We start from the raw sequence: 11,437 nt of genomic DNA, 5'->3' as shown, positions 1-11,437 counted from the left end.
ATGAAGAAACTTAAAACTGGAAAATTCCTCTCCCTTTCCCCCAACGATCAGCAAAAAAGGGAATATACACTAGACACCAACAGCCCCCCCCCCCCCCCCCGCCTTCAACTGAAAAAATAACTTTGTCCCATCAACAACAGATATCTGGTGAACGGACCCAGATTCCCTTTATTAAACTAAGTACAGCGGAATTCTGAAATAACTCCTTTCTGCAGAAGTTACATTATTCGAATAATATTCGTGGTAGTTTTTGCTTTTAAAAAGTGCTTAAACAGATCCCCAAACGGCAAGGGCATTGGGACCCCGTTTATAAAAGAATTTAAAATCAATCCAACATCAAAGAGATGGGGTAAATGACTGCAGATACTGGAAATGCGGAACAAGAGCGGAAAAGACGCGCGAGGAACACGCAGCAAGTCCAAAACACAGGGATGAAAATGTTAAACCTCCCCCGCCCCACTCTTCTGTTGCTCTCAGCTATTTCCCACATTCACTGTTTCCCTTCCCAACACTAGCGCTTTTAAGTGATCGATCATTCTCCTGTTCTGAAGCAAGCCCTCCCTCTGCAGAAGGAGTGGGGTAGGGGGGCGGGGGGAGCTGGGGAGACAAAAAGGAGCAGCCCGAGGAGAGTCAGCACATTGCTTACTCCGGGCGAGTGTCCCTCCTTTCCCGGCAGCGGTATCCCTTCTTGCCCTGGGAGCTAGTTACTCATTTACTGTCAGAAACATTGCCTCTGCCGCCGGAGTGTAAGATTGCCAGCAAAGCACCAATTGTTGCTTTTCTTCTAGAGTGTTCCAATGTTTTAATAACTTGGCAAAGTGTCATTTTTACGAGCCTGCAGAAAGTAGAACTCTGCCTCTGTCATTTCATCAACAGCCACCGTTTTGTTCAGGTGACCTTTTGAGGACACGCCACTTTCTGATAACTTGCCAGAAAAAAATTAACTTGAAGATGGCTGCTCAGAGCAATCGCAGGTACAACCGTTTTGATACGATAGTTATCGGAGCAGGAATCCAGGGATCTTACACAGCCTATCACCTCTGTAAAAATAACAAGACACTGTTAATAGATCAGGTATGTGTGTTCAAGTGAAGTCATTTGCTGAGGTGTGAAATTTCATCCACATTAGACTCAATAGCTTAAAACAGCTGCAAGTTAAAGTGACGCATTGCGATACCAGGGAATTTAAGTGGGCGGGATACATTGAAGCTTTAGCCTAAGTTGCAAATCCAAATGTACACACTTTTCAACAGCTGCTGCAAAGAGAAAATTAAACTCTATTGCCTCCTTACCCTTAGCATTGACAAAAAGTAAAGCTATCTTAAAACAAATACGCGAAGGCTATGCACACTCAATATTTAAGCAAATTGACTGAGCTACTGTTGGCAGCTCAGATATCAAGGTCATCGGCGTAAAGTTGGGCAATTGGTTAAATGAGTACATTGTACTAGTGCAATTCCAGGAAGGTTGCCATTGTTTTGGGAATTGTATTATCATTCTGAAATGTTTAGAATGACTGAATAGGTCAAATTCAGCTTTTACTGCATGGGAATGGAAGACTTTTAGCATTCTGGTGGTTGTATACAGCAATTCTGTTCACTGTTCTAAAAATTTAAATCAGTAACTTTGGACCAATGGTCTCGTCTATATTGTAGGTAATTTTTGTCAACTGTGAAATCTGTAGGGCAGAGGACTGTCACTCTTTCCATGTGCCAACTCTCTTTCTGCTTCTTCATATGCCCCTGCCTTTCCCTTTTGAATTGCTGCTTTTCAAATGCCAGCCCTGGCTCAATGGTGAATTAGCTTCTATTGAAAGAAGGTTGTGGATTATTGGAGCAGGTGTAATGTGGAGTTCAGTCAGGTACATGCATCATAGTGAAGGGTCCCAGAGTACAAGCTACTCACATCTACAAATACAAGAAGGGTTCCTAGGAATGATGCCAGTCGCACGGGACTCGGAACAGGTGATAAGGCAGAATCTCCTCAGCTGAAATAAGAGCAGAAAATGCTGGAATTATTCAGTAGGTCCGGCAGTGGAAGGAGGAGGGCAAGCCTAAGCCTTTCAAATCACTTTATCTTTAATTTGGTTTTCACAAAAGAACATTGATCTGAAACATTTAGTCAAACTTGGGCAAGGAAACATCCTGCTGATTACCACATGTAGCCCTCCCTCAGCTGAAGAATCAGTACCCCTCCGTGCTGAACACTGAACTTGGCAGAAGCACTGAGGGTGGCAAGGGCACAAAATGTACTCTGGGTGGGGTACTTCAATGCCCTTCAAAATTCACTCAGTAGCACCACTACTGACGGAGTCAGCTTAGTCGTGAAGGGCACATCTGCCAGATTGGACCTGCGGCAAGTGGTGAAAGAAGCAACAAGAGGGAAATATCTACTTGACTTCAACCTCACCAACCTCCATGTCCCAGATACATCTGTCCATGATGGCATTGGTGAGAGTGACCACCACACAGTCCTTGTGGAGGCACAGCCTTCACACTGAGGATACCCTCCTCAGTGTTGTGTGGCACTGCCACCATATTACCATCAATGCATCTAGCAGCTCAAACCTGGGCACCCGTAAGGCACTGTGGCCTATCAGCAGCAACAGAATTGTATTCAAGCACAATCTGTAATCTCAGGCATGTCCCTTACTCTACCATTATAATTAAGCCAGAGGACCAGACCTGTTTCAACGAGGAATGTGAGCATGCCAGGAGCAGCTCCAGATACATCTAAAAATGAGGTGCCAACTGGAGAAAATACAACACAGGTCTACATGCATGTTAAACAGAGGAAGTGGCATGTGTTAGATAAAACAAAGCAATCCCACAAGCAGCGGATTCAACCAAAGCTCTGCAATTCAGATCCAGTCATGAATAGTATCAGACAATTAACTAACCAGAAGAAGAGGTTCCAAAAACATCCCCATTCTCACTGGTGTGGGAGCCCAGCACATCAGTGCAAAAGTCAAGGTAGCCACTTCTTCATCTTCAGCCAGAAGAGCCAAGTGGATGATCCATCTTAACCTCCTCATGAGGTCCCCACCATCAGACAATTTGATTCATTCCACATGATATAAAGAAAGAGCTGGGGACACTGAATGCAGCAGAGGTAATTGGCCTTGACAACATCCTTGCGGTATGACTGAGGACTTGTGCTCCAGAACTAGCTGTGCCCCTAGTCAAGCTGTTCCAATACAATAAAGCACTGGCATCTACCCGATGTGGAAAATTGTCCAGGTATGTCATGTTCACAAAAAGGAAAAATGCAATTTGACCATTTATTGCCCCATTTGTCTAATTTCAATCATCAGCAAAGTGATGGAAGGTGTCGTTGACAGTGTTATTAAGTGGCACTTACTCAGCAATAACCTGCTCACTGACACTCAGTTTGGGTTTGCCAGGGCCACTCAGCTCCAGGCTTCATTACTGTATTGCTCCAAACATGGACAGAAGAGCCAAATTCCAGAGGTGAGATGGGAGTGACTGCCCTTGATATCAAGGCATCAAGAAGCCTGACAAAATTGAAGTCAATGCGCAACATGGTGAATACTCTCCTTTTGGTTGGAGTCATACCTAGCACAAAAGAAGATTGTTGTGGTTGTTGGTGGTCAATCATCTCGGCCCAGGACATCATTGCTGGGAGTTCTTCAGGGTAGTATCCCTGGCCCAACCACCTTCAGCTGCTTCATCAATGATTTTTCCTTCATCATAAGGTCAGAAGTGGGGATGTTCGCTGATGATTGTACAACGTTCAGCACCATTCATGACACCTTAGATACTGAAGCAGTTCATGTCCGCATAAGACAAGAACTGGACAACGTTTCGGCTTAGGTTGATAAGTAGCAAGCAACATTTCTGACACACCTGTGCCAGGCAATGACCGTCTCTAACAAGATGGAATCTAACCATCTCCACTTGACATTCAACAGCATTACCACTGCTGAATCTCCCATCATCAATACCCTGGGGTTACCATTGACCAGAAACTCAACTGGACCAGCCATCTAAATACTGTTACTACAAGAGCAGATCAGAGGATGGGAATTCTGCATTGAGTAACTGATCTCCTGACTCCTCAATGCCTATCCACTGTCTACAAGGCACAAGTAATGGAATACTCCCCACTTGCCTGGATAAATGCAGCTCCAGCAACACTCAAGAAATTCAACACCATCCAAGGCAAAACAGCCTGTTGATCTACACCCCGTCCACCACTGGTACATCATGGCAGCAGTCTGCCATAAGGTGCGTGGCAACAACTTGCCAAGGGTCCTTCGGCATCTTCCAAACCTGTGACCTCTACCAGCTAGAAGAATTTGGGCAACAGATGCATGGAAACACTGCCCGCTGCAGATTTCCCTCCAAGTTACACACCATCCTGACTTGCAGCTATGTCGCCGTTCCTTCACTGTCGCCAGGTTAAAAACCTGGAACTCTCAACAGAATGGCACTGTGGCTGTACCTACACTCCACGGACTGCAGCAGTTCAAGATGATGGCGCAACACCAACTGCTGAAGGGCAGTTAGGAATGGGCAATCAATGCTGGCCTTGTCGACCACCCCTACCTTTCAAGAACGAATGTTCAAAAAATTAGATTACCACCTTCTCTCAGCAGATGCCTGCCTGACACATTAAATGTTTCCCACAGTTTGTGTTTTAATTTTAGCTTTCCAGGGTCCGCAATATTTTGCTTTTTTGTTTCAGAATGCTGAACATAATCTTCCAGCCCTTTAGTCACCTTCGAATGGCCTTGCCAAAACAGGTGAACTTGATTTAAATATTATACTTCACTTAAATTAAGCAGTGTTATTTTCCATACTTTCAACTGGGTTGCACTGGCTGCTGCTTTTGCCTGGCTGGAGGGATCTTCAAAGAGAACACACATGAATGAGCTGTGAATATGGGCAGAGGTTTTCTAGCCATTTTATTTTTATACTTCCGCTTCACAGGACACTTCTGCTACTGGTTTTTGCTGTTTTGTTTTGTCATTTCCCCTGAAAACTTTTTTTTCATCGATTGGAGTTTACTGTTTATGGAAACTAAAATCATCAAGTGCTCACTGCTAATTCATCGGAAAGCTGATGGTCGTTGAAACATTACGAAGCTTTGGCAGAACGAGAGAAGCTGTAAGAGAAGAGTGCGAAAAGGAATTACACACAGAAACTTTCAAGGGATCAACAAGACATCTCAATGGAATCTGAACATTGTTGCAGTTGTCAGCAAGTGAAGTTTAAAATTATTGATCCGAGTTGCTTTCATGCAGTGTTTGCATATTGGCAGGATTCAGGGTATAAACGGTACAAAATGAATAAGGCATGATCAGGAGGTCAGCGCTCAGCAAATCCAGATGACCCGACAATGACTGAAGGAAAATGGTTTTGCAGGCTCTGGGTTAGTAGGGGCGCCATTGCAGAACGTACAGTCCTCCTGACACCTGCAGCCGGCTCATACCATGGGGACAACACTTCTAGTGGTAGTCAAGGTCACTCCACTCTCAATGTTTCATGTTATGCCTCCTTCCGGCTTAGGCACCAACCACAGTGTCAACCTGTGCACTACCTACACATTTATCAGTAATCATTTATCAGTACAGATCAACATAGCTACCACTTTGATCTTCTTTAACATTGAATAGCAAGAGCAACATGGCATGACTGTTCAATGTGACTGCTCTGCCACATTCCCCAAAATGTGAAGGCCATTGTGGCATTCGTTTGATAATTGGTTGGAAGGTAGGTGACAGAAAATAGGGTTAAAGGGAACATCCTCTTATTGATGGTATGTGTCAAGTGCTCCTCCCAAAGGATCTGTACAGGGTGGGCAGAGTGCTCAGCTTTTCACCTTTTATGTTAATGACTTGGATTAAAGAATGGTGGGTTGTACATTCAGGTTTACAGAGACAATATGTTTGGAGGCACAGTAAATCGTGTAGATGGGAGCCGTAAGTTACAAAGGGACATAGACTAGAGGCAGATCAAGTTCAATATGGGATGTGTGAGATCATCGACTTTGGATCCAAGCCAGGCCAATCAGAACACTTTTTTTGCAGAAAGAGATTACAAGTAACCATACTGGTACTTGCAAACCTTTGAGACATGGGTATAGGGTGACATCTTTTTCTGAATCTGTCTTCTCTTGACCTATTGTCATCCATCTAGACCTATCTTGGCCTATACTGACTAGAGAGGAACATAAGTAGAGAATGCTCGCCCCAGGACACACCATCGGCCAGAGTTTTCAATTGGAGATGCTGTTGGGGTGATTTTATTACATTTTCACCCTGTTTTTCAATGCGAGTGGGCAGTGGTCAGACAAAAAATTTTTAAAATGCTGATTTTTCTGTCAGATTTGATTTTCAAGCGGGCCTCGATTTAGATAAATTGCTTCCACCAGAAACAGGTGGCAGTATAACGAATCTATTTAACTTGAGGTCCCTAAGACACAGTTACAACCAGGGTGCTATTTTTGTCTCTACCCACATTGTTAAATCCAGATTCTCAAACCACCCAGAAGCCTTGTAGCTGTGAAACAAATATTTCTGTGGTATTTAAAGGCATCCTCGCTACCGCTAGGCAAAATGCTGAGAGGTTCTGAGATACTATTTTTAAGCTACTTAGACCTTTTCCAAAAGGTTTGTAATGCCAGTTGAACATTCTGCACCGATTTCCAGTAACGCATCGATTTCCACCTTCTGGTAAGTCTGTTCTGGCAGTAAAGCAGAGTAATGGCCTCAGAAGGAGGAAGCACATAGTGGACAGCAATAGAATGAAGCATACTCACAGGCCCAGAATGACATTGGATGGAATTTCCTGTGCCCATTGGCATCAGCCGTGGTTGGCAGTGTGAGGAGACAACATGGTGAGAAGACCAAAAATCAGTTTCACGACATCGTGAAACCAGTTTGCAGTGGTCTGTTCTGCCCTTCAATGGCGAGCTCCCTTCCCCACTGTCGGACATTGGGAACTTCATTGTAGTACGTCTGCATCTCATTATAAGCCCAGCTCGCTGAAATCATCCCCCCACCCCTCCCACGCTGGAAAGTGACATGCGCTTGACGAGCTGCACTTCGCTCAGGACTTCAAGGTTTATTTACCTACCTTGCTTCAGGCAGCACTCACAGTCATCAGCGCCAGGCTTCGCAGACAGCACCACATCACTTAAAGGGGGGCTCATGGGTAGGTTTCGACCTACCAGATCAGCCATACGTGGGTGGCTTTTCAATGGCTGCAGGGCCAGGGCTTGCTTGGAAAAGGGGGAGAAGTGGCCTCAGGCAAGAGAAAAGACTGCAGGACAAGGGCTGTACTGGGGAAGGGGGGTATCCCAGGGTGTGTGTGTTGGGTGGGGGGGGGGGGGGTACATGTTGATCTATGCAAGTGGTCACAAAGTGGTGAGGGTGGAGAAGGCAGTCTCCAGAGGGCATGAGGCCAGATGGAGATGGGAGGGTGTGTGTGTGTGTGAGTGAGTGGTGATGTCCCTTGAGCTGGCAGTGAGTGAGATGCCAGTGAATGTGTGATGGGCTTGTGAGTGTGTGAGTTCAGAGTGATGAGATGGTTTCCTTACCCTGGTGGCATGGATGAGATCATTCATCCTGTATCTGCACTGGATGGCCAATCTCTTTTGCACAGTATTGGTACTGATCACCACTGCCATTGCCTACCAAGCGGGAGTGGTAGTGCTGCTGCCCCTCCTGTGGCCAGAGAGAGGGTAGAGGACATCACGGCAAGCCTCCACATCGTCCACGAGGTGCTTGAGGGACACATCACTAAACCGGGGCACTGCAGCCTGCTTGCCTTTCGGGGCCATATCTTCCATGCAGCAGCCCTGGCCTGGAAGCACTGAGAGGTGTGCGTGCGGCTGCACTTTAACTGTGGTGCCCAGCGAGATGAAGCGGTGAGGTGAAGGCATGGCGGGCAATTCGGAGTCCGCCCACCATCAAAACGGTGTCTTTCCAGGGAATGCATAATTAATGAGGCAGGATTGGGATGATACAGTGTGAAAAGCCTCCACTGCGGCCGGCCGCTAAGTGCCCTTTTTCCCACCTGGTACCACATTTCGTGCAAATCTAGGGCAATTCCACCCATTATTTCAGCTCTCTCGGAAGTGGTATGTAAGGAGGCGGGTCCTCACTGGGGAGGTTGACCAGAGTTGTGTCACCACCACCTTGAAGAGGACTTACAGTCAACTGCTGTAGTGAGAACAGCACCACCTATTGCAGTAAAGGTCACTGCAGCTTTCAGACTCTGCCTCTGGCTCATTCCAGTCTGCTACATAGGATCACTCAATTTGCAGTGTTTGCACTAGCATTAAGCAGCTGACTGCTGCCATGTTCTCTAATGCTTCTTTCCCCATAGACATCCCGAAGGAGCAGGATGGAATTCTATGGATCCATGGATTCCAGAATTCCCCAAGGTCCAGGGCACCATTAGCTGAACCAATGTCACTCTCTGGACTTATTTAGATAGTTAGGTGTATGTATTGGCACAGCCACCAATGGAGGGTGAAGGGAGGACAGCTTCAGAAGAGACCAGAGTAAGAGGATGGAGTATTTGAAGTAGGTGCTTGTAGGGCGACAGGGAGGGAGGGAGGGAGGGAGGGACAAAGCCATGGAGGGACTTAAACACAAGGAAGAGAGTTTTAACTTTGAGGCACTGGGAGTCAAAGTAGGTCAGTGAAGATAAGGGTACCGGGTGAAAAAGACTTGGGCTGGGATTTTATTGGGTTGCAGAGAACTTGCTGGGAGGAGTGGCAGTGTGAGGCAAGTGAGGGGAGGGGGGTTGGGGGGGTGAAGCTTAAAATCGGCTGGGATGGTGAGAGAAGGTGTGCCCTCTGCATTCCTGCCACCGCTGGCATTTTGCCAGTGGCAGGAAAGGTGATGGACAACCTTTCACCCTTAGGCCAATTGAGTAGTCAATTAAGGGCTGGTATTTTACCAGTGGTGGATGGGCACTTCGCCATGCAAGGAGACCACCAGGTATGCCCTTGCAAGCCCTCCTAATCGGGGAGTGTGGCCCACGGAGGGGGTCCCCGCTGGCAAGGCCCACCACCACTACAAGACACCCCCCCCCAACCCCCGTGCTCAAGAACTGCTGATTGTTGGCTGTCCCAGACCTGCTGCAGTCCGAGCAGTGGTCACTGCTGCTGCTGGGATGGAAGAGCTGCTGGCCATCTAATTGGCTGGCAGCACTTGGGAGTGTGACCTCACCCCATGAAGGGATGGAAGGGTATTTGCAGGCACTTATTTGTCTGATGATCATAAAGTCCAGTTGGGGCTTTCCTGGCGGGGGCAGGGCTACCCCGATTTCCTGAGTGGTGGACGGGGTCACCGATGTCCAGTAAAGTCTCAGCCTTGGTGCCGAGCAGGATATGGGCAGCGGAGTGTTAGGTGACCTCCAGTTAATGAATGGTGGAGAATGGAAAGGCAGCCAAGAGAGCGTTGGTATTGTGCCTAAACGTGGCAAACCCAAGGATGAGGGTTTCAACAGGTGATAGGCTGAGTTAGGGGTGGAGGCAGCCATATTACAGAGGTGGAAATAGGAGGTAGTTGTATTGGAGAGGATTCATAGTCAGAAACTCCACCCGATAGTTAATAGGATGTAAATACTCTTGCTCAGTCTAAGAGAGTAGCAGGGAGGAGGAATGGAATTGGTGACAAGGGCACTGAATTTGTGGCAAGGGATGAAGGTGAAGGCTTCGTTTTTTTTCCACAGCTTAACTGGAGGAAATTGCAGCTCATCCAAAACAACAACACAGGGAACCACGGAGAGGTCAAGACAGGCGATGGAGAAGTAGATTTTGGGCATCACAGCATAACTGTGGTAGTTGCCTTCTTGAATCATGAGGACCACAACTCCCTTATTCTGCAACTTCTGTCTGATAATCAACACATTATGCAGGTCTGTGGCCGCCGTGATGCATCAGTTTTATGTGAATCCTGGATCCCTCTCTCTTTGCCTCTGCAAAGGGAGTGAGAGGCTAGTTGCTCAGAGACTAGGGCTATTCCCTGAATCTTGGGTTCGTAACTCCTCTCAAAAATCGGAAGCTGAACTGGGCAACAGTCAGATCCATGGATCCACTCGAATCGTCATTGAGAGAACCATTGGAGTCACCAGGCAATGTTTTCATTTCTGGGACAGACCTGCTGGCTCCCTGCATTACCGCTCGCACACGGTATTCCATATCTTAATGGCTCTCTCTGCGTGCTGCACCACTTTGCTCTGCAGCACAGAGTCACAATTTGACTGTAATCTGCAGTATAAGGGATAAGGCACTGATCATAGAGGATGGTGAGAAGCAAGAGGTTTCCAACAGTTGGCCTGCAGCCGAAGTGTTTATTGCAGCAGCTCAGTGAACGTCAACAGAACAATGCCTGCTCCCCGACATTAACAGTCATGTCCAATATATCTCCCAGTCCGCCCACAGTCAAATCCTCCCAAAGGTAACATTACAACTCACGACAACTAACATTGCATGGCCACCAGCTACTTCAGTAACACTCACAGAACGCAGAGTTTCAAAAAGGATCATCATTCTCTCCTTCTCCAGGTCTGGTCCTGTTGGCTCAGCTCAGCAACTGCAAAAGATAAACTCATATTTAATAGAGTTAAAATTCTGCAGATCAAGCAGCCTCTTAGCAGTGCTCTCATTGATATTCCCCATGCAAATTTCAGTGCATTGATTTGACATGCATTTGTTCTTCCTTCTTGTGGTAAGTTCAACTGGATTTCGATGACCAAGTGCTTTTCCACAACGAAAAGGGAAAAAAAATCAGAGGCAGCCCACGTGACTCTTGCACATCTCCTGTTGGGCAATTGGAAAACAATATTTGGTCTTGGGAGCAGACCTCTTGTGTAGAGTTATGTCTTGTCGTACGTGTGCTGTGCTTGGAGGCAGGTCCTTGGCTCATTGTTTGTTGACGCTTGATCTGAAGTCGATTTCTTGTCAGTGCTGGTTTCCCATTGCCCACCACTCCCAGCGGCAGGGCAAGGAGGCAGGTCCCAAGTCTACCTCAGTCAGAATGAAAATCAAACCTGCACTGTTGGCATTATTCTGAACCACACGCAAGCCACCTAGCCAACTAAACTACCTGCCCCCACCACCACGCCCCACCCCCTCCCCCCCAAAACCTTGTGTTAGAGTACAACAGGACAAAAACAAATGCTGGTTGATAATGAATATTACAATTTATTACACATTAAAATGGTGGCTTTAGAATCAATTACAATACAGATACAAGTTTAATTAACTTGGTACGTGTATCTATTCCCTGACTGTGCAGATAAGACAAATGGCAGCAATTTAAGAATACCGCTTTAATCAAACAAATTTAACAGATTAAAAGGGTCCGTCGGATTTTTCCTTTTTATGTTTATTTTCTTCACACACCATGAAAAATCACCAACCAATCTCAGCGCTGGCAGGCTGTTTACCCAGCTCC

General features: G+C 46.6%; 1 protein-coding gene across 1 annotated transcript in view; it reads left to right on the top strand.

The window, feature by feature from the left end:
* Nucleotides 1-951: 951 nt before the first annotated feature.
* Nucleotides 952-11,437, top strand: part of pipox (pipecolic acid oxidase) — a 69,114-nt gene continuing 58,628 nt past the window's right edge. Inside the window, exon 1 of the mRNA XM_041196726.1 lies at nucleotides 952-1,074. Within this exon, the coding sequence (XP_041052660.1) occupies nucleotides 952-1,074 (123 nt within the window). The remainder of the gene's footprint in view (nucleotides 1,075-11,437) is intronic.

This window comes from Carcharodon carcharias, chromosome 10 (assembly GCF_017639515.1).
Source record: "Carcharodon carcharias isolate sCarCar2 chromosome 10, sCarCar2.pri, whole genome shotgun sequence".
NCBI classification, from domain to species: domain Eukaryota; kingdom Metazoa; phylum Chordata; class Chondrichthyes; order Lamniformes; family Lamnidae; genus Carcharodon; species Carcharodon carcharias.
This window is presented reverse-complemented; position numbering and strand designations above follow the sequence as displayed.